At 50.5% G+C, this 22,593-nt stretch overlaps 3 protein-coding genes across 6 annotated transcripts in view; all 3 read right to left on the minus strand.

Moving 5' to 3' along the window:
• NHEJ1 (non-homologous end joining factor 1) overlaps nt 1-8,303 on the minus strand; it is a 76,565-nt gene extending 68,262 nt beyond the window's left edge. For both annotated transcript variants that reach the window (XM_082841919.1, XM_082841918.1), the window contains exons 1-3: nt 8,215-8,303; nt 4,866-5,042; nt 4,206-4,418 (exon numbers count right to left, since the gene is read on the minus strand). In XM_082841919.1, coding sequence (XP_082698045.1) covers nt 4,206-4,418; nt 4,866-5,042 — 390 coding nt within the window. In that variant the 5' untranslated portion in view covers nt 8,215-8,303. The remainder of the gene's footprint in view (nt 1-4,205; nt 4,419-4,865; nt 5,043-8,214) is intronic.
• A 1,137-nt stretch (nt 8,304-9,440) lies between these two features.
• SLC23A3 (solute carrier family 23 member 3) lies at nt 9,441-15,895 on the minus strand (the record flags this gene model as incomplete). Of its 3 annotated transcripts, none has more annotated exons than XM_082841130.1 (12): nt 9,441-9,733; nt 10,170-10,265; nt 11,282-11,449; nt 11,732-11,837; nt 12,334-12,587; nt 13,729-13,837; nt 13,993-14,116; nt 14,440-14,621; nt 14,949-15,022; nt 15,235-15,332; nt 15,446-15,603; nt 15,731-15,895. In XM_082841130.1, 12 exons carry the CDS (start codon nt 15,893-15,895, stop codon nt 9,441-9,443), a joined length of 1,827 nt encoding a protein of 608 aa, XP_082697256.1. The 3 variants fall into 3 exon arrangements, with proteins under 3 accessions (XP_082697256.1, XP_082697255.1, XP_082697257.1); XM_082841129.1 differs by having other exon boundaries at nt 15,211-15,332; XM_082841131.1 differs by lacking the exon at nt 12,334-12,587 and having other exon boundaries at nt 13,729-13,768; nt 13,993-14,085.
• A 1,819-nt stretch (nt 15,896-17,714) lies between these two features.
• On the minus strand, nt 17,715-22,386 carry CNPPD1 (cyclin Pas1/PHO80 domain containing 1). Its single transcript, XM_082841731.1, has 8 exons — nt 22,226-22,386; nt 21,666-21,774; nt 21,057-21,138; nt 20,772-20,892; nt 20,558-20,686; nt 19,584-19,645; nt 19,099-19,216; nt 17,715-18,864 (listed from the first exon to the last, which is right to left on the minus strand). The coding sequence occupies exons 1-8, from the start codon at nt 22,292-22,294 to the stop codon at nt 18,319-18,321; spliced, it is 1,236 nt and encodes a 411-aa protein (XP_082697857.1). The 5' UTR covers nt 22,295-22,386; the 3' UTR covers nt 17,715-18,318.
• Nucleotides 22,387-22,593: the final 207 nt, after the last annotated feature.

A 22,593-nucleotide genomic window follows, 5' to 3' on the forward strand; every position in this document is an offset into this window, starting at 1 on the left:
ATTTATTTTTGGCTGCATTGGGTCTTCGTTGCTGCACGCGGGCTTTTTCTAGTTGTGGCAAGCAGGGGCTACTCTTTGTTGCGGTGCGCAGGCTTCTCATTGCGATGGTTTCTCTTGTTGCAGAGCATGGGCTCTAGGCGCGCGGGCTTCAGTAGTTGTGGCTCGCAGGCTCTAGAGCACAGGCTCGGTAGTTGTGGTGCACGGGCTTAGTTGCTCTGCGGCATGTGAGATCTTCCCAGACCAGGGCTCGATTGCATGTCCCCTGCATTGGCAGGTAGATTTTTAACCACTGAGCCCCCAGGAAAGCCCCTTGTCTTTTTTTAAAAAGACAAATTATGGAGTTGGACTATTTGCTCTCACAGGCCCACTATAATGCTAAGGTTAAGTAATATTACATATGTTCTCTTATTTAATCCTCATGTCTCTGTGGTAAGGTCAGGACTGGTATCGCCATTTTACAGATGAAGAAACTGAGTCTCATAAAAATTCAGTAACTTATCCAAGGTAATACAAGTAGTCAAAGTGATGGAGCTGAGTTACAAATTCAGGTCTGCCTGTGCTCCTTCTACCACCCAAAAAACCTTCAGATGTGACTCCTGGGAATCATAATCTGGCCAAAGAGGTGACAAATTTGAAACTCAAAATATGGAATATAAAGAATTACACTAGAAAAAAAAGATAAGAATAACAACAACAAAAAAGAATTACATTAGATACTAGGAAGAATAGACAGTGGGAAGGAGGAGGGGGTGATGAAGAGAAGTTGGCCAGAAGTGGAAATGGGCTTAGTGTTAGAAAGCTTTGTATATTCCATAATATCCTGCAGAGACATAAAAAGTATTACATTATTAATGTGAATGTGGTAGGGAGTGTGGGGAAATAGGTACTCTCCTACTCTCCGACATGACTTGGAGGAGTTAAGCTGCACAGTCTCTCTGGAAGACAACACAACATTACGTTAGCGAGATCAAAGATGCAAATACTCCTTGATTCAGCTATTCCCCTTCTAGGAATTTACTCACACATTTACACATAGAAAAAGTAAATGCAGGGCTTCCCTGGTGGCGCAGTGGTTGAGAATCCGCCTGCCGATTCAGGGGACGCGGATTCGGTGCCCCGGTCTGGGAAGATCCCACGTGCTGCGGAGCTGCTGGGCCCGTGAGCCATGGCCGCTGAGCCTGCGCATCCGGAGCCTGTGCTCCGCAAAGGGAGAGGCCACAGCTGTGAGAGGCCCGCGTACCGCCAAAAAAAAAAAAAAAAAAGAAAATGCAGGATATTCACTACATATAAAAACAAAAGAATGGAAACAATTTAAGTGTGTACTAGCAGCAGAGCAATTAAACACACGTTGATAAACTCATTCATCAAAATGCTATGTTGCCATTAAAAAATATTAAGGCAGGTCTTCTAAATATATTGCTGTGAATGATTTCTATGTTCTAAAACTAAGTGAAAAAAGCAAGGTACTGAACACTGTGAACAGAATGTTGCCATTTGTGAAAATACATATATCTAGATATGTATTTGACTATATGAGTATATTCATATGTACTGATATATATATATATATATACTGATATATATACGTATATATACATACATATACACACACATATATACGTGGCTTTGCTTGAGAATTCACAAGAAGCTGACAGCAGGAATTGCTTCGGAGAAGGAAAATGAGGGACTGGAAAGGGAGTAGAAAGAAGACCTATTTCTTCCCTACATACACTTAAATGCTATTTGAAGTGTTTGCCTTTTGCATGAGTTACTCATTCAAAAAGAATTAAATAAAAACTATGACAAGAATGAGTAACAAACAAAAATTATGACTGTGTGACCTCATAGACACACACACAAGCCTGAAATAGTATCCGCCTACATCCTCACCGGTGTCCACTGGCTCTAACTTTTTCCCTATAAAGCTTCCTCAGGTACAGGGATTTCCCTGGGATGGCATTCTTCTTCTTTTAATAATATACCTTGAAGCATAATTATTAATAAATTGTTCTCCCCGTGGCCAACCAAGATTCATTCCACTCTAAACACTGTTGCCTCTTTTTATTTATTTATAATTTATTTTATGTATTTATTTTTTTGGCTGCATTGGGTCTTCATTGCTGCGTGCGGGCTTTCTCTAGCCGTGGCGAGCGGGGGCTACTCTTCATTGCAGTCCGCGGGCTTCTCATTGCAGTGGCTTCTCTTGTTGTGGAGCATGGGCTCTAGGCATGCAGGCTTCACTAGTTGTGACATACGGGCTCAGTAGTTGTGGCTCATGGGCCCTAGAGCGCGGGCTCAGTATTTGTGGTGCATGGGCTTAGTTGTTCCGCGGCATGTGGGATCTTCCCGGACCAGGGCTTGAACCCGTGTCCCCTGCATTGGTAGGCGGATTCTTAACCACTGTGCCACCAGGGAAGCCCCTGTTGCCTCTTTTTAAATTGCAGCTCTCCAATTAGAGGAATTTGCCTAGAATAGCTAGGTTTTCTTCACCCATTACTTTCAATTATAATATCATTATACAAGTGTTCTTTACTGTATTCTTTTGAAAGAAAAAACTATTACAGCCCATCAGCTTCCAACAAGAACTGCCTCCCCAGTCTCACTCTTCTGAATTTCCAGGGCTGTGTGATATAAAATGAGAGTAGCTATTGCTAGGGCTTCCCCAAGGCTGCCCAAATGTTTTGGTGTCATAACAAGCATTATTGAGGGAACAGTGCCTCCTGGTGTTACTTAGAAAAAGTTACAGGGGTTTTGAACAAGATAAATTCTACCTAAAGCAAGGTGGAAATTTTCACAAGAAGTTCAATTAAAATCAACAAAATTGAGTGATTATTATTTGCTAAGCACTGTTAATGGGCCTTAAAAATTCAGAGGTTAGTGTTCTCCAAACACTCAAGACTAGCTTGGGTCAAAAATACTAGACCAAAAACAGGGAACAGTTTATTGAAAAGCACTTTGTTCCATCACCCTATTGTTGCCAAAGCATCCCACTACCTCTGGGAAACTAAAGAAGGGAGACAGGAAATGATGCCCATTTGTCTTCAGATCCCTCTGCTGATAAACCTGCAACCTTAGGACCCCCAAAGAAGACCCTGTCCTCTAATGCTAAAACAAGCTCTGTTTCTATAAAAGGGTAGAAGGACAAGCAGAAGTAATTCCTGCAAACTAGTTCTTCACTCTCAACTAACTAATTGCTAATAAAAGCTCTTGGGGCCTAGAAAGCTACAAGTGAGCAGAGGACATTATCTTCTGAGTCCCTGAAAATGGGCTCTTGAATCAGACCTACCTGGGAGTCAAATTCCAGCTCATTCATTTATAAACTGGATGACTTTGGACAAATTACCTTCAATCTCAGCTTGCTACTCTGAAAAATGGCAATAATATTTATCTTGCAGGACAGGACAGTTGTGAGGATTAAATGACAAGATAATGTTCAGAAAGGTACTCAACACTGGTATATAGCCTACCCTACTACCAGGGTGATCTTGATAAATTACAAATTGGATCGTGTTAAACCCCTGCTTAAAGTTGTTCAGTGAATCCCTGTTGCCTTTTGGGTAAAATCCAAACTCATTAGCATCCTTCAAGATCTGGCCACTGTCTACCTCATTTCTCACAGCTCCCTGTAGTCATGAAGTTCCCGCACTTGCCCCACACTTATACATCTCCACACCTCTCAGAATGCATTCATGCCTAAAATGATCTTTTTATTTTCTCCCAGTTATTTCCTACTCATCTTCAAAACTCAGCTCAGAAACTCTCTCTTCAAAAAGGTTTTTCAGATCCTCAATCATCCTGGGCTTATCTCAATCAAAGTATATACCATAATTTATCCTGTTTCCTGTCTGTCTGCCTTCTCATTAGATTATGAACTCCAGGAATAGGCTATATTGTTTTAGATCTGGACACCCAACAATTAGCCCATAGTAGATGCTTAATAAATGTTGAATAAACCAAGTAATGAATAAAGATACCTGGTAAAGCATGTAGGCCCAAACTATGCTCCTTTTGTAAGGAAAGAATGTACCAGTCAAGAAATCTTTCTGCCTTCTTCCTAGTCAAGGAAAGTTTTCTAATTGGAGACAAATGTCAAATGGGGTTTACCAAAAAAAAAAAAAAACCCACCTAAAGCTTCATTTGAGAAGCTTTGAGAAGGGGAAGCAGCTGGCATCCCTTTCCCTACCCCGTATTTGAATTGCACTTACCAGCGAAGGGCTAGCTAGGATGCAGTGGAAATTCCAATAGAATGGGAGACCAGAGAGCTCACTCCGCACCCGGAGTATCAGCGCCTCTGCCACACGATCACAGGAGAATGTAGCTTTGCCAGGGCAAGCAGTGTCCTTCAACAGTGGGCAAAGCAGATCATCCAAATGACAAAGAAAAGCCGCAGGAGGAGCAGTGAGGCGCTTGTTCAGCTCCTAAGAAGAGAGCAAGCGTTGCACAGGGTGAGAGGGCTAAAAGGAAACTGACTCCCTGGTAAGTAACAGCAAAGGAAAGCTCTGGTTAACATGAAGACAGTGGGCAGAAGAGGAAGGGAAGGGAAAATAAAAACATCAGAACAGGAAAGAAGAAAACAAAAAGAAGAGAGATCAACTGGCCTACTTCACAATTCTGCCTTCCACTGAATGCACTACAGAAACACACATACACACACACACACACACACACACACACACACCCATATGGAAAGATCCTAGGGCTAGAGGTAGAAGTGCAGAACATTAATGGGAATTGTAGCAACCTAATTTGACCTTCCTTGGCTACCTATAGGCCAATGAGCTGGGTGATGTTAATGCCCCCTGACCTTCACTAGGAAAGAAATTATGTCCACTGCCACCCATAGCAGTACTTCTCTTCACACTTACCTTGGCTCGCTGGCTGATCACACTAGTGTCCACCTGTTCATGCCACACCTGTTGAAGATCTGAAACCAGCAAGGCATAGCCCTGCTTGGTGATATAAGCCTTGGCCAAGAGGGAATTCTCGGCAAGCTGTAGCCATGCCCACGGCTGCATCAGCAGGCCTTGCTCCAGTTCCTCCATCTGCAGGAGAGTCTTAATTTAGCAAAGTGCCCCCAGGGTGCTGTAGGCCTGGGGGGACACCACTCAGAGAGTTCTCTATCAAATACATCTTGTGAAAATCCTCCCTAAGAAAACAGAAGGCATTGATTTACATTCTACCCCCTCTCCTTCACCCTCCCAGTATATAACCAGCTGAGCACCAACCTTATTACTACCTCTTGCCACTAAAAATCGATTTAGAATTTTGAGGGTTTTTTTTCCCATATTAAATTCCTAGAAAACATAAAATATCTCCTTCTTCTATAGCGGTTAAGCCTCAGCATATTGGTACTAGTATTTCTGCTTTCTAATAATACAACAATATGGAAACCTAAACCATTCTTGTTGCATCTTTATCACATTCCTAATAAATATGTCAATGTTATCCTTTCCCAGAGCTTCTAGAAGAGAAGAAATAGTTCTTGTTTTACAAAACATCATGTCATAAGTGTCACACGCAGGAAATTCAAATTATTTGATCATTATCTAAAAGCAAAACTCTGGGCTTCCCTGGTGGCGCAGTGGTTAAGAATCCACCTGCCAATGCAGGGGACACAGGTTCGAGCCCTGGTCCATGAAGGTCCCACATATCGTGGAGCAACTAAGCCAGTGTGCCACAACTATGGAGCCTGCGCTCTACAGCCCGCGAGCCACAACTACTGAAGCCCGCACGCCTAGAGCCCGTGCTCCACAACAAGAGAAGCCACCGCAATGAGAAGCCCGTGCACCACAGGGAAGAGTAGCCCCCGATCGCCGCAACTAGAGAAAGCCTGCATGCAGCAACGAAGACCCAACACAGCCATAAATTAAAAATAAATAAATAAAATCTAAAAAAAAACTCTGGAAGCTCTCAGAATTTTAAATATGCGTGTGTGTGGGTATATATATATATATGTATTCCCTAAACATATATATATATTTCCTAAATGAATATATGTATGTATGTGTGTGTGTGTGTGTATATATATATATATATATATATATATATTTATATGCCCCCTAAATATATATACATTCTCTAAGTCAGGGATTCTTAATCTAGAGTCTATGCATGTAAACCCTCTGGAATTATGTGCAAAATTTGTGCATACCTGCATATACCCATTTGGAGGGAAGACGTCCACAGCTATGGTCAAATTCTCAAAGGGATCAATGAGACACAAATAAAGAGCTAATAACTCTGTGTCCAGAAGCAAGGAGAAAAGCCCCAACCCCATTTCAAGAAGACCCTGAATGACTAAGAAGTCAATACAAGGCACAGCACATCACAGAGGTAGAGACCACGAATTAACTCCACTTCACTCATCCACACCCACATCCAAGGCACTGCCATCAATGATATCATGCCCGGCTGCACATCCTGGAAACCAACCTTTTGACTTCAGCAACTAAATTTGTAGCCTTAATCTAGTAGATGTTCAGTAACTATGGCTACTTTACAGGCAGTTTGATCATTTTTCCGGAGGGTAAAAAAAAAAAAAAGGGTGGACCTCCCTGGCGGTTAAGACTCCATGCCTCCACTGCAGGGGGCACGGGTTCAATCCCTGGTCAGAGATCCTGCGTGCGGCGCGGCGCAGCCAAACAAAAAACGTGATGTAATTTCAGTTTATAAACACAAAGTGAAGTTGGTGGGGGGAGCGCAGATCTTAGAATACAAAGAAAACAATGAAAATCCTTGGATTTCATTAACGTGGTTAACACGGTGCTGTTCTTCCAGTCATTTTCATCTCAATCTAAGCCATTATTCTTCCAACCATAACCTAGTTTTTGAAGCATGGCCTTGTAACATAATTTGTACAGTCACTAGACAGGTGAAATAGAACTATATATATTGTGATTTTTATCTGCAGCAGCCTCAAAACCTTGTGTTCAGATGATGGTATTTCAGTCACATTCCCACCTGCTGTTCCTACTGGGAAGAGAAGATCTTGGAATGATTAAGCTAGTCCTCACGGGACCAGAGTTCCACATTGCTCAAGGTCAGAAGCAGCAAGTCGGTCACAAACAGCAAGTCGCCAAGCCCTTCTCTCCCTTACAGGCACTCCCCAGCGTGCGCTCTAAGAGTCACCAAAATTGGGTTGACTATCCGAGCCTGTCACTTCGGAAAGCCTGGAAGCTCAGGACCCTCACACAGTATGTTTTGTTCTGCGGGCGGGGGAGGAGTTTAAAATGTGGGATCAACAAGCCCCCTAAAAAGGTCTGAGAAATTCAGCATCAGACCTGGGTTTGCTGCTCCCACCACGCGTGTCCTGCTTTGAGGCCTCTATATCTCACCTTTCTCATGTTTCCTTCAAGGATGCCTTTAACCCTCACGTTAACCAGAGTCACCCGTTTATTATTTTGAATGAGGATGGGGAAGCGCCGAGGGCCAACAGAGGAGTGGGGTGGCCTAAAGCGGGTCGGCACCCAGTCCCGCACCTCGGCCGTGAGCCCCTCCCTCGGCGCAGTTCCTCCGCCATCCTGCAGAGGGCAGCAAAACCCCGGCGACCATCCGGGCTGGGCCCCGCCCCGCCCCTCGGTCCCTTTACCACAGCTCTACCCCAGGAGACCCGCCTGGCGTCCAGTTTCCATTCGCCCTCACTAGAAAGGCCTTCACCGTTCACGTTTCTATTTTTTTTTTTTTTTTATGCAGTAGGCGGGCCTCTCACTGTTGTGGCCTTGACGCGCAGGCTCAGCGGCCATAGGCTCACGGGCCCAGCCGCTCCGCGGCATGTGGGATCCTCCCGGACTGGGGCACGAACCCGTGTCCCGAACCCGTGTCCCCTGCATTGGCAGGTGAACTCTCAACCACTGCGCCACCGGGGAAGCCCCACGTTTCTATTTTTACAGCACCGGCTGCATGAGGCGCGGCTCGGGACCCCTCAAAGGGCAACAAAGCCGAAAACCGGCTGCTTGGTGGCGCCGAGCGGCCCGCATAGGAGTACCCGCACAAACCCCGCCTCGCGGCCGGGAGGCAAGCTGCGCACGCGCGGCCCCCCGGCCCCGCCCACGCCCACCCTCGGAGGCCTGTCCCAGAACCCCGGCCGCGCGCGGGTCCCTCCTGGGAGGAAAATTCTTGGAGGAAGCGCGTTGCCAGGGCCAGCCCGCAGAGTCCGAGCAATCTCTCGCCGCCCGGCCCCGGCCCTGGCCCCGATTAGAGCTCGACCCCACCTACCGTGAGCGGCCTCGAGAGCTCTCACTCTCCCCGCGGCAAGCTGGCCCGCCCGCGCAACCCGAAAGGCCTAGAGTAGGGGCATTTCCCCCCAACCACGGGGAGGCGGGGTCTTGGGACACTGGGGCGGAGCCCAAGCCTGATGTGGGCGGGACATCTGGGCCCACGGAGCTGATAAACTGGATCCGTCAGAGGTGGAGGGACACCGTGGCCGGGAAAGCGAGAAGAGAGGCTGGAGGACTCCCTGGTAGAGAAGTGGAGGGGTAGTGCCGCCCCTCAGTGTCGCGCTGGCAGAGTAGAAAGAATGCCGGACGAAGTGCAGGAGAGGGGACCCCGGATTTGGATTTGTTGATAAACCCAAAGTCATTTCCCTTCCCTACGCGTCCAGCCTTTTTTGTTGTTGTTTAGTTTTTAAATAAAACGAGAGGATTGAACTTCACTAGATATCTCTTTTGGGTCTCCACCAGCACTCGAGTTGTTTAAGAGATGAGTCTCCCAGGCATAAATCCCATGGTCTGACCTCATCCTTTAGCTCTCCTGTCTCATTTCTCCCTCCATGTACCCCCAATTTATGCTCCATCACCACAGAGAAGCTTGACATCCTTCAACTCATCTTGCACCTTGTACAACTTCCTGTTTTGCTCGAGCTGAATACTTGAGCCTAAAAAATTCTCCCCATCCCTGTTCCACAACGAAAAATCCTCTTGTTAAGGCCAGCCTCGGTGCTGCTTCTATGTAAAGCTTTTCCCACTATCCCCAATCAGAATTCATTATTTCTTCTGCTTTGCTCCCATAGCATTGTTTCGATCTTTATTGCAGACTGCTTTCTGCTTTGGATTTTAGTTGGTAATTACATGTCTTTTTAAACCATAAGTGTTTGAGAGGGCAGAGACCCTGCCTTATCCATATCTGTATTTCCAGGACCTTGCACATAGGAGGCATAATAAGTATCAGTTAGTGAATGCTGGGGTTCGAGTATAGATAGTTCACAGGCAAAATATCATTCAATCATGGCCTATAAACCATGGCCCTGCTCTGGAACAGTTGGGCCTAATTAAGAGAAGGAAAGGCAAACACACCTGTTGGGAAATGAGACCTTTAGGTGGGCCCGTGTGAAACACACACACACACATCCTCTCCCTGGGAGAAAGCAGAGCCTGGGATCTGGCTCTCCAGCAAGCTGAGAGATAGGGCTAAAGTAATCAAGGTGGAAGCTGGAGTCCTGGTAATTACTGGGACCTAAGTTCTTCTCTGCTAGACCCAGGGCACTGCTCCCCAAAGCCAGGCAGCAAGTCAGCTGTCTCTCCTGGCTCAGAGGGCACTCCTTCTTCATTCCCAGAGTCTTCGGGAAGTGGGCAGAGGCAACGGAGGGGATGGGGAATGCAGGGACACAGGTTTTGGATGGAGAAAGGAAGCTCATACTCTTGAGCAGGCTTCTCCCTGGACTTCTGAGGCATCCGAACCTCTTGGGCAGTGAAAGAAGATGGCAGCCCTTGACCTAGGCCTCGCTCAAGCTGTGTGCCTGCAAAAGAGAGGGTGGTCAGGGCTTCCCTGGTGGCACAGTGGTTAAGAATCCGCCTGCCAATGCAGGGGAAACAGGTTCAAGCTCTGGTCCGGGAAGATCCCACATACCATGGAGCAACTAAGCTTGTGTGCTGCAACTACTGAGCCTGTGCTCTAGAGCCCACGAGCCACAACTACTGAAGCCCTCACGCCTACAGCCCGTGCTCCACAGCAAGAGAAGCCACCACAATAAGAACCCGCGCTCGCCGCAACTAGAGAAAGCCTGCATACAGCAACGAAGACCCAACAGAGCCAAAAATAAAATAAATTTTAAAAAATATTTTTTTTTAATTCAAAAAAAGAGAGAGAGAGAGGGTGTTCAGGCCATTGCCCAACCCAGGAAGTGATGACTTCCTGGCCATTCCCCAGTCTGCTGGGGCCTGGCCTCAACTTACCAGGAATGGTGTTCTCTAGGAGGAAGCCCAAGAGTCCCGCCAGGAAGATGGGCTCTGTGAGCAGTGAGCGTAGTAACACATCCAAGGGGCTCCAGCCTACAGGGGGTTGGGGCCAGGCAGGAGGGGAAACTCTGATCCTATGCAAAGCCAAGGAGCCTAATACTTCCAACCTAAGCCTAAGTCTTGGACCAAGGACAGATCTTTCTGAATTGTTCCATGCCCCCCCCCCTTTGTCCCTCTGCTCTCTATTTCCCACACCCAGGCCCTTCCCACAGGGTCCCTGCTCAACACCCTATCTTCTGAGCATACACATGCCCTCCAGATATGCTTCAATAGTTCCAGGCTCCCTGTCTCCTGAAAGTTTGGTATTAAAAGCCCCAACCTTATTTCCCATATCTTACCTTCTGTGCTCTAGCCTGGGTTCCTCAACCTCAGTACTACTAACATTTTGGACTAGATACTTTTCTGTTTGAGGGGGCTGTTCTGTACATTGCAGAATGTTTAGTAGCATCTTTCTACCCACTAAGTGCCACTAACAATCACCTCTCCCCTGCTTATAACAACCAAAAATGTCTCCAGACATTGCCAGATGTTCTCTGTGGGACAAAACCATCCTCAGTTAAGAACCACTGCTATTTGCTAAGCTAAGCTAACTAAGTTACTTGCCACTCCCAGGACATACCCTATGACTTCCTACTTCTATGTCTTTGTTTATGGTGGTTCCTCCACCAGGAATGACCTTCTCACCAAATATGTTTTTAAATCTTACCGTCCTTCAAGACAAGCTCAATGTTACTTTCTCGATAAAAATTACCCAGATCATCTCCAACAGAAGCCATCTCTCTCACCGCCAAGCACCATAGCTCTTTATCTAAACCTTTCTAGTTATGTTTCTACACATCTCATCTCTTTTTCTAGACTGTCACATCTACAGTCACCTTTGTATCCCAAGGGGCTAGCACAGTATTCAATAAATATTTGCTAAACAAATGGATGGACTATACCAAAGCCCGTCTCTGGGTGCGGGGGCCTGGAGTCCAGAGAAACTCAAGCCTTGAGCCCTTGCTTTCCCACTGCAAAGCAACTTCTCTTTCCATCCCCCTTCTTCCCACCTGTGCTCAGTAGGACTGGAGCTTCCCGAAACCATCTTGGCAGCAACAGGGCCATGAAGATGGAGAAGCCAACAATGAAGACATTCCGCCCAGAGTCAATGTCAGCCAAGTGGAAGCTGGAGAATCCAGTAGACAGAACCACGGCCTGGGTCACCCCCAGCACCCCACCTGTCTCATACAGAAGTAATTGAAGATGTTGGGAGAGGGCTGGCACAGCAGAGAGTATTGCAGGCCAGGGCAGGCTGTAATGGGCAGAGACCACCAAGAGGCCCAGGAGCAGAGAAGGCCAGTCAAGAGGCCAAGATATGGCTGAGAAAATAGGACAGCTGACACGTACAGCCATATATCAGGGAGGCTATTCAGAAAGAAAGGCTGCTGACCACCAGCAACCAGCTGGGCCCTGCTGGGGGGTACTGGTTCAATACCAGTCCTGCTGATACATCCACTCACCAAGCACAGGCAGTGGGATGGTGGTGAAGAGCTGGACCAGCCTCGGGGAGAGCCCAAGCACCACGCAGAGCAGCCCCACCAAGTGGGCCACTCGCCGAGATCCAGCCTAGAAAACACAGCCACCTCCTCGACCATTCAAGGTTTTCACCTGGCCGACACCTTCTCATCGTTTGGATCCCAACTCAAATGTCACTCTCCCAGGAAGCATCCCCCAGCAGTCTACCTAAAGGGGCTTCCCTTACTCAACCACTATCCCACCCCCACTTTGTTTTCTAAATAGCACTTATCACTCTTGGAAATTATCTCTTTTTTTTTTTCTTAAATTGTTCACCTCTCTCTCTCGAAGTCCCCAAGACAGCAGGGACTTCATCTGACTTGCTTCTCTCTAGAACCTCAGCCCTGGTACAGTGCCTGAGGCACAGAAGGAGTTCAGTAGTGATTCAGTGTCTTCCTCACACTCCTAGCCCTTACCACTTCTAGGTACCTCTCTAAATGAGATCACTGCTGTGAAGTGCCTGGCAGAGGGCTGGGCACAGCTGGCAATCAGTCCCCTTCCCTCTCCTGCACCTCCGGCTCCTCTCCCCCCACCCCCGTCCACATACCTGGAGAAGGCTCACCGTGCCCACGTTGGGGAAGCTGGATGCAGTGCCCATGGGGCTCCCCAACAGCCCGGCCAGCACACTGCCCAGACCCTCCAGGCTCAGCCCTCGGCTACAGGCATGCGGAGGTGGAGAAGGCAAATGCAGCAGCTGGCCACACAGGGCGTAGCAGCCCAGGGAGCTGGTGGAAGCTGCCAAGGCCATAGAGATGCCTGCAGCCAGAGCCCTGGGTGTCAGCAAGGGCCAGTCCCACTCAGCTGGGGAGGGAGAAAGAGCTGCTTTGGGGCCAGACTCACGTCTGAAGCATCCCCCTGCCTCTGACAGCCTATGACACAAGAACCCTAAAGGCCCCATTGTCTCTGAAGATAATGTCTTGGGACAAAAGCATCAAACTCAGGGCAAAGACCCATCCCTTTACTGTGGTCTACAAGGTCCTCTTTGGTCTGATCCTTACCTATCTCTCTAGCCTCATCTCCCACCACACTCTGCCTCACTTCTTTCACTCCAGATACACTGGCCTCGTTTCAGGCCCTTGTACTTGTGTTGCTGGCCACTAGAGGGCCTTTGCATATGCTCTTCTCTCCACCTAAAATGCTCTTCACTCTTGCCTTTACCCAATAAGCTCCTACTCATCTCTCACATCTCAGCTCAGTGATCACTTCCTCAAGAATGCCTTTCCTGGGAATTCTCTGGCGGTCCAGTGGTTAGGGTTCCATGCTCTCACTGCGAGGGCCCACGTTCAATCCCTGGTCGGGGAACTAAGATCCCACAAGCCACACAGTGCAGCCAAAAAATTTTTAAATTAAAAATTAAATAAATAAAAACATAAAAAAAGAGTGCCTTTCCTGAACTCTCCAATAAAGTCAGATTCCCCATTATGACCTTTCATCACACAAGGTACCCGCCCTTTTTAATTTACCGCGTGCAATTTTACATTTACTTGGGTGACTAAATAGTATCTGTATTCCCCAACAGATTATAGGCTTCATGAGTGCAGGTACCGTGTCTGTCATGTTTATCACCATGTCCCCTATCACGTGCCTAGCACATAATAAGCACTCAACAGACCACTATTAAATTGATGAGAGAGCAAATTTCATATACAATGCCTCCTCAAAAGCAATCTTTGTGCACAGGTCACCAACTCAAATGTCTGTGGGAGTAAGTAACGTAAATGTGTAAATTGGTTAAGGAGTATCAACACGCAGTGGTGGGGCTTACAGATGTCTCTAAACAGTAACAAAGACACCTGTGGTGAGCGGCTGGCATTGCCCCTCAGACTGGCAATTTCTCTCCCTTGTGTGTTTTGAGAATCCGTACAGCTAATTTCATTAACTCAGAGTCCAAAGAAAGTGACAACTTTATTTGAGTAAGAAGATGGAGGAGGAGAAAACCTACCTGGGTGAGGCAGCCAAAACCACGGTGCCTCGGCGGACAGCTCCCAGGGGGTGATGCTGAGACCCAGAAGGGCAGAGATGATCCACACACAAGCTACTGGGATCAGCACCTGAGGGACAAGACTGAGACGGAAAAGAACCCCTCCCCCAGAACTTTTCAAGCTAGGCTTGGAGGGGTAGACAGACACCAAAAGGTAGGGGGCCGAGCGAGCATTCCGTGCCAGCCCTTCTAACTTCAACTGCCCCTGCCCGGACCTCCACATACCGAGAGGAGCCTGAAGACAGGGATGTGAGTGTGGGTTGAAGAGGTTGAAGCTCGCCTCCAGGGGTGAGGCGGGAACAGGCGGGCGCCCAGGTGCTGAGAACAGACCACCATGAGCAGGATAAGCCTAGGAGAGGGAAGGAGCTTTACGAGCAAGAGGAAGCAGTCATCCGGAGGCGGGGCAGTGGAGGTGGGAGTGGCAGAATACCATAAAAGGGGGTCCCGGAGAAGAAAGCCCCCCATGGAGGGGGAAGGAGGGCACCTTGGGGGTCAGTGGGAGACAAGGTGAAAGTCAGGGTGAACAAATGAATCCAGCAAAAGTCCTGGATTCCAGATCCACAAAGTGTTGTCCCTTTCAAGATGGCAGCTAAACCTGGTGGAGCCAGCACCTCTGCCCTCCCCCGCTCCCACACACCCCAAAGGGCACCACGCCTCTCAGGACTTACGTACAGCGATGCCAGGCCCCAGTGAGCAGAGCAGAACAGGGCTACCTCCCTGTGGGCCGAGAGCCCTGCCACAACTAGGCTGGGGGCCAGCACCAGGGGCCCACAGTGGGGGAACAAGTGGCCAGGACCCCCGAACAGCCCCAGCATGACCTGCAGCAGCCCGGAGACCACCACGGCCCCGGACACCTGGTGGAGTGGAGAAGTGGACAAAGAGAAAACATTCTGCTCAATTGAGATGACCTCAGCCTGGACATCTTAACTAATTCCAGGGAGTTCTCTGGTGGCCTAGGGGTTAGGATTCCAGGCTTTCACTGCCGTGGCCCGGGTTCAATCCCTGGTCGGGGAACTGAGATCCCGCAAGCCACGTGGTGTGGAAAAAAAAAAATTCCAGGAGAGGTTCCCCCCACCCAACTCTTTGCCCTAGAGCCTCTCAGTCCCTGTAAAGTGGAAACAAAAGCCTCCCCAGTCGGGCACCACTCTTAGCTTTCCTCCTCCACATCCCCACGTACTCACTTCTCGGAGAGAAGTGTTCCAGAGTTCCAGGCCGTGGCAGCCAGGTCCCCCACACAGGCGCAGCACAAGGGAAGCTGGGAGAAGTTGGGGACATGGAGAGGAGAGAGATAAACAGGTTGGAGACCCATTGCTCTACAGTTCTGGCTGGTGCCTGACACAGCTCCAGCACCCCATGGTGCCTAACCCTCGCATCATTGCCCCATCTCAATCCTGCACCCGCTTACAACTGTGTGCTCAGGTGAGCACCCAACCTCACCCTCACCCTGTGCCCTTGCTCTGTGCTCACAGTTTCCAGGTGTCCGGGTGGTCAGAGGTAGCTTCTGACTGGTCAGCACCAGACCAGGGATAAGAAACTCTAAGGATGGAGCCTGGATAAGAGGCAGCCTGTAGGAACAGCAGCCCAGGCAGGTCTGGAAACACGGGGCAGCTGAAAGCCTCCCCGAGCCTCTCCTACGCGCTGGGACCCCGTTCCCTTCTCTCCAGGGAGTTCCCCTCACCTGCTGCCCATCCAAGTTTGCAGGGCTGTAGACACGCCACATGAAAAGAGGCTGGAGGCCAGGAGCTGGGCAGGGGAGGAAAAGAGTCCTCCTGCAGGGAGACATTGAAGCAGGAGCAGGTGGGAGGCGCAGAGCAGAGAAGCCAGGACCAAGATATGCTGCAGGCAGAGGAACAGTCTTCAGAAATAGGCAGAAATACCTACTTCCAGAGGGTTTCTCATGCCACACCTCCTCCCTCCAAACACCCCCTTCAGCCAGCACCAGCTCCTGCACCTCTGCTCCTACCTGCAGAGCCAGAAGACAGCTGAGGCCCCAGGGAGGAGACCCACACACAGAGGCCCAAGAGTGAGAGGAGGGATTTTGGACAGCAGACGGCTGCGGCAGGGAAGCCATGGTACCCTGGGAGCCCACGGATCGGAGTTGTATGGCGTTGGGGGGTGATCGGCTCATGCTGCCCTGCCTTTTGTCTTGTCTTGCCTGCCCTGCAGTTAAGGAGGGAGAGTAAGAGGTCAGAGTTTGTGTGAAGTTAGCTGCCTGGAGTGGGCAGGGGGCGGGAGTGTCAATGAAGCAGAGCGAAGGGATGAGGGATTTGGGGCAGGACACGGCCCTTTCACCTTTGCCCAGCTCTTGCACAAATTCCATCACCCATTAACCGGGGAGCCAAGTTCTGGACCCCTCCCCCCAAGAATCTCCATCTAGAGCCCCTGTCCCGGGATAGGAGTGGTGGGGAGGAAGCCTCTAAAATAGGCTGGGGAGATTTTACAGACTGTATTCCCTCCTCACCACTGCCATTTGGAACCATCACGATTACACTGCAGTTCTCAAGCCTATTAGCGTCCAGCCCCGTGGACTACCTCAAAAGGAAACATCCCTACATCATGTACGACAACAGTGACCACAACTCCGTATAATGTCCTCACTGTAATATAAAGGAGAAATACAAGTAACTTATCCTTTCAGTGTGTGAAAGCTTGGGCCCAACTAAACCAGAAGACAATGAAGTAGTCCAGTGCCCACTCCCATATGTGGAATCAACGTGGATGTGACAACTGCAATGCCAACTGATATCGGTGCTTTCCTGATGACACGTGTACCACAGGCACTGCTGCCATTAGTGACCTGATGTTCCAAAATAGTGAACAAGTTCTTGGTAAAGTGATGAACAAAGCATAGTTTTAATTTACACAGAGGTGCATTCCTAGCAAACTGAGTCTTTTTCCAAATGTGCAAAATCTATTCTGTGTTTACATGTAAAACACTGCATAATTCTAGGCTCAGACAAACAGGCTTTTCATATACATGACGTACATCCGGTGGTTCAAAAATTGTCTCAGGAATTCTTCATAATAAGAGGTGGGGTTCCCGAGCATTTCAGGACGTGTAGCATCCTGTACAGGGCGACTACATGCCAGCGAGTTCCTTCCCTTCAAATTTTTGTCAATCAAAAAATGTCCCCAAAAAAAAAAAAAAATGTCCCATAGGGACTTCCCCGGTGGTCCAATGGTTAGGACTCTATGCTTCTACTGCAGTGGGCATGGGCTCCATCCCTAGTCGGGGAACTGAGATCCCACATGCCACACGGTGCGGCCAAAAAACAAACAAAAAGCCCCATAAATTTCCAAGATGCACCCTAGGTAGCAGCACCACCCCTGCTGAGGATCTTCTTCCATGGTCCCAAATAACCTTAGTCCAGCTGGCTGCTCGGTTTTCCTTCTTCCAGTGATAACCCAGCCTTGGTCTTCTCCTTAATAATGACGACCTAACGTGTCAGACCAGAAAGACGACCACGTGTCGGACCAGAAAGGATGTCAGGAGAGAGATAAGGTGACCTTGGGCTTGCCCTCAAGCTCACGGGGCTCCGCTGGATACTTGGCTTGGCCTCTCTCCACAAGACGTGCTTAGGGATCCACAAAGACGGTGCTCAATCAGAACTTGTGACAGACAGGGCTACGACCCCCCGGCGTGGCACAGTCACCTTCTGGGCCCCACTGCATCCAAGTCGAGCAGTGCTTGGGGCCCCAGGGTGCCGGGAGCAGGGATGAGGGAGAAGCTTGATATGGGAGCCTATGGCCATCAAACAACAGGGAAGTTCTGGAATGGGGCTGAGAGAATGAGTTGCAAGATGATAGCATCAGGGAGTAGGGAGGCTGAGAAGGTAGATACGGGGAGGAGAGTTCTTCGAGGGCTGCTGCAGAAGGAAGAGTCCAAGCCACGCGACTGAAATTGTTTATTGAAATCTTGGTTCTACAAAAAGCGTGAAAAACCCAGATACAAAGCAGTGGCCAGAGAGGCCTGTGGAGAGAACACCCGGGAGAGGAACCAGAAGAGAAGGAAGCCCAGAAGCGGGAGACTGAGAAGGGTGGAAGAAGAAAGGGCCAGGTTGCAGGTCCCAGCAGTCCCTGGCTCTTCCAGACTAAGTCCCAGGGACGGGTGAGGAGAGGGTTTCCCCCCTCACCCCGCCTGCCCACAGCAGCTCCCACCGTGGGTGGCCCTGTCAGTCCCTGCCTCTCCTGCATCAGGGACATCACACAGACCATGGCCAATGTTTCCTCCCTCCCTCCCCCCATCCTAGGAAACTCAAAAATCTAAAAGAGCCCAGGGGAAATGGAGGGACAGGGGCTCCTCCCCTGTCCACCTGTGACACGCCCCTGGTCGCTGAGCTGAAGCTTCTCCTGGCACCACCACTGCCCTGGCCAAACAGCCAGCCACTGAGGGACGGAAGAGCAAGTGACCTTCAGTCCTTCTGCCCCACAACGCCCTTAAGCTCCATCACTCAGGAGGACAGGGGACCAGCCAAGAACCCAGATCACGCTTTGCTCCTCCAGGTTCTCAGGGACTCCCAAATCCTCTTAACGCGTTCCTCAGAACCCTACCTAGCCTGGAAAAATGAAAGACTTAAGGCGGGCCAGTTCCATGATGCCGAAGAGGGAACACTGCTGGGGCTGTGGGAGCAGCGGGGGCGTCGGGCTCCAAGGCCAGGGGGGAGCCAGGCCGTGGGAGTGGTACCGGGGGCTGGGGGGCCCAGTGGGGACGGTATGGTTGGGGTGGTGGCAGGTACGGCAGGCTGGGGAGTCCTTCTGGAGCTTCTGGCAAAGGGGGCAGCTGTGGAGAAGAGCGAGAGGAGCCGGAGCAGCCGGGGGAGGCAATGGTGGCGGTGCCCGTGAGGCCAGAAGGCTGTCCCAGAGTGGACGCGGCCCTACGTTGACTTCCAGGCAGCTGGAGACGTTAGCAGGAGAAGGCAGGCACCGTGGCACCGAAGCAGGTATGCAGGGTTCCGAAAGGCACCTGGAGGCCAGTCCAAGGTCTGGGGGGCCAGGTGGGGGGCTACAGGACTGCCCCAAGGACTGGTGTATTACGGCCATCGATGCCACAGCCAGGGCCACACTGCTCACATATGCCATAGCTAACAGGCAGGACACCTGCAGGAGAGGGATTAAGAAAGGTCAGTGCCCAGATCCCCTTCCCCCAAACCCGCTTCTCACTGTCCTTAACACGCCCACCCCTTATTTCTGGACACCTGGACTCAAGTGAGAGCTCTCTATCACCATCTACTCCCAAACCTCATCTCCTGAGCCTTTCCGTATTTGCTTTCCATCATCCCACCCTACACCGCAGCCGGCTCAAGCTCCCTATCCTTCCTGACCCCTCCTCACCTTTGCCAGCCACTGGCAGAGGGAGCCCAGGGCCAGCTGCCAGGCAGGCTGCTCCAGCAGCACACACAGGTCTGTGTAGGTGTACCAGCCCCGCCGGCGGCCCTGCTGCTCAGCCACACTGCACAAAGAGGAGAAAAGACAGAGAGCGTCTGCAACCCTCCTGCAGCTGGCCCACTGGCACGCTCTTTCCCCTGGGGACCTGCCAGGAAACACTAGGGAACTTGTTAAATGTACAGATTCCTAGACTACCCGTTGGTCCAGAAACTGAGAATGAGACAAAGATCTGTATTTTAAATAAGCTTCTCCCACCCTCCCAAAGATTATTACAAAGAGGACCGCAGACAGCTTTGGGAACCACTACCTTGGGCGATTCTTTTTCCTGTCTTCTCTCTCCCCCAGTTACACACACCCTCATCTCTGTTTAGCTCCTATGGCTGAAGCCTCCCCCCAAATCCCTCGACCTCTTCCTAAATCCTGGAACCTACCAGCTCTCCAGCCAGCTCAGCACCTCAAAGATCTCCCGAGGGTCAGTGTAGAGACGCCAATCCTGTGGGTAGGAAGAGAAGAGCGTCGAACCAGGCTTGGATATGAGCCACAGTCACAGTCAATTAATAACCAGGCCCAGAGGAGCAAGTACAACCACTGCTACGGGTAACACTTGGCTCTTACTGTGTGCCAAATACTGTTCCAGAAGTTTTTATTTTATTTTTTTAATATGTATTTATTTTTGGCTGCATTAGGTCTTCATTGCTGCGCACGGGCTTTCTCTAGTTGCGGCGAGCAGGGGCTACTCTTCGTGGCAATGCGTGGGCTTCTCACTGCGGTGGCTTCTCTGTTGCGGAGCATGGGCTCTGGGCACGCGGGCTTCAGTAGTTGTGGAACGCGGGCTCAGTAGTTGTGGTTCATGGGCTCTAGAGCGCAGGCTCAGTAGGTGTGGCACACAGGCTTAGCTGCTCTGCGGCACGTGGGATCTTCCTGGACCAGGGCTCGAACCCGTGTCCCCTGCACTGGCAGGTGGATTCTTAACCACTGCACCACCAGAGAAGTCCTGTTCCAAAAGCTTTTATGTATTAACTTACTTAGTCACCACATATCTGGTTTCATATTGCAGCCTCCATTAAAAGCAAGGGGAAAAAGTATTCTTGAGGATGGTCCATACTCATAGGGAGCAAATAATCAGAGCCCAGTAAGATAAGCTCTGACCCAGAGTGTCCCCTGTGGTGCCTGGAGGATTGGTGATGAGGGATGCTCCATTTCTGGCTTCACCATGCCAGGAACCTCCAAAGGGTGTGCTTATTCCAGAAAAGCTAGAAGGGAAGACAGTAACAAGGGAAGGCACAGGGAGGACAAGCAAAAAGAGAAATGAAGAGACGGCAGAAAGCTGGGAGATAAAAGACAAAGGATGAAAGGAATATAAAGATGGGCCAGGAAAACAGAGCGAGAGAGAATAGTTACTCACCATGGCACTCAGGAAACCCCTCTCCAGGGCATTGAGAGTGGGCACGGCCACACCCCCAGCAGCTCCCCATTCATCACTGAAGACTTCCTCCTCCTCCCCTTCATCATAGAGGTACTTACTGGCCACCATCTGCAGAGGAACCAGAGGTGGTGTCAGTAGAGCTCACACCGGGCTCCCGGCTCACCAGAGAGATGAAGGGAAGAGGGCATCTTACCATGGAGATCAGGAACAAGTCAGACGATGACACATGCTGTAGGTAGTCTGGGTTTCGATGCCGGAGCCGCTCAATGTACACCAGAGCTAGCATCATAGCACACGGGGAAATGCATGCCTCCCTGGGTGGCGAAAAGGATTAGTAATTAAACCCAAGGGTCTTTCAGCTCTTGTAACTCTTATGATGCTCATCCCTGTATCTTTACAACTTCTCCTTAGAGATAACCGTTCCCCTCTCTCTAGGGCCGAAACACTCTCACTCCATCTCTCTCAATTGCAGGCTCACCGGGACACATGGGCTACATATTTCTTCTGAAGCCTGCGAATAGGACTGGGGGCTGCCTTCTGGAGCAGTTCCACAGCGATGTCTGCAGGGGGCAGAAGGAAAACAGTGAGCAAACAACTCCTCCAAAGTTGTCCCCACTGTTATCACCCAAAACTGTATTATCTGAGGCCTTGGGGGCAGAACCATAATAACAAAATAGACATCGAATTCTCCCACACTGAGACGAAAAGCCCATTCCAGGTTTGAATTTCAGCTCCTTCCAGGAGGAAGGCTTATTTCCCTGTCACCTGAAATTATCTAGATTTGTTCTTTAATTCATTTGAAAAGGTACACATGCGTTGTTTTGGAAATATATGACATGTATCCTCGGAAAATTTAAAGTTTCTGGTATACAAATCAAGAATGATATAGACTTGTAAAACAGCCATGTCTCCTCCTCATCTAGGCGTTAAAAAAAAGTGAAACACAAACCTAGTGCTTACACCAATCAAATGAACCAGCTATGAAGAGACAGTGCAGTTCCCAGGGTACACCTAGAGTCATTTTGGTGACCACTGACAACCCCATTTTCAGGCTTCTCGTTGGCCCATTCGCACAACACTGTCTAACCTGCCACAGGGCTGGAGAGCTCCTCCAAGCTACAATCAGCTTCCCAGTCCCAGCCATAGTAGAGTCTCCTTCGGATCCGGGCACTCAGCTTCTGGTGTCCTGGGAGGAACTGAACAGGGCAGGAGGGTGGTGGAGAGCGAAGGGCAGGGAAGGATATGATGGAGATCGTGGATCCCGGCTGGAAGTGGGGTGCCGGGCGAGAGGCCTGCCTCACCGCTAGCGCGGCCCATGCCCCACCCAGCCCCGCATTCTCCGGACTGTTTGCCAATAGCAGTCTGTCCACAGCGGGTGGAATCCTCTTCGCTGAGGGCTCTGGAGGAGAAGTTCTCTGAGAAAGGCCCCGGCTGGCCACCTCCTACTCCATAGTCCTGTACCCCGCGGCTGACCCCCGGGGCCCAAGCAGCCAGGGCCTCGAGTAGGCACGGTTAGAGCGACTACCGCCTGGTTCCCCGGCAGAGCCATCAGGCGAGATCGCGGCCCCGCTCGGGCCCCGACGGGAGCGCCCGGAGTCCCGGCTCCAAGCGCGGGGAGGCAGGGGAGGGGGCGGGCCGCACGCTCACCGTGAAGTCCTGGAAGCCGGTGAGGGAGAATGTGCCTTCTTCGTCCAGCAGGAGCCCGGCCAGGTCCATCGCGCCGCCAGCCGCCGCCCTGCGAAGGTGGAAGGAAAGGGAACGAATTGTAAGGGGGCCGCGGAACCGCCCCTGAACGCCTGTCCACCTGCCCGCCGGCCTCCCTCAAGCTGGCCCCTACCCTCGCCGGTGGAGCAACCCCCGCCACTGGCCAGAGGCGGCAGGCGGGGCCGGGCAGGCGGGAGCCTCTTCCTGTTCCGCTCCGGGCGGGGCTCCGGGCTCCCAGCCCCGGGATCTGGGCTCCGGACTCGGGGAGTGAAGCTCAAGGGCCAGGACGTCCACCTCACCCAGTAGAGAAG

The sequence above is a fragment of the Leucopleurus acutus genome, assembly GCF_964270905.1.
Source record: "Leucopleurus acutus genome assembly, chromosome: 6".
NCBI lineage: Eukaryota > Metazoa > Chordata > Mammalia > Artiodactyla > Delphinidae > Leucopleurus > Leucopleurus acutus.

What these genes read in the sequence shown, in the direction of transcription:
- CNPPD1 (XM_082841731.1), bottom strand. Translation starts at nt 22,294, where the DNA reads ATGGACCTGGCCGGGCTCCTGCTGGACGAAGAAGGCACATTCTCCCTC. An exon ending in GCTCTCCAGCCCTGTGGCAG is followed by an intron (nt 21,139 to 21,665) that starts GTTAGACAGTGT and finishes TGCCCCCTGCAG; the next exon opens with ACATCGCTGTGGAACTGCTC. An exon ending in TCTGCCAGTGGCTGGCAAAG is followed by an intron (nt 18,865 to 19,098) that starts GTGAGGAGGGGT and finishes CCTCTCCTGCAG; the next exon opens with GTGTCCTGCCTGTTAGCTAT.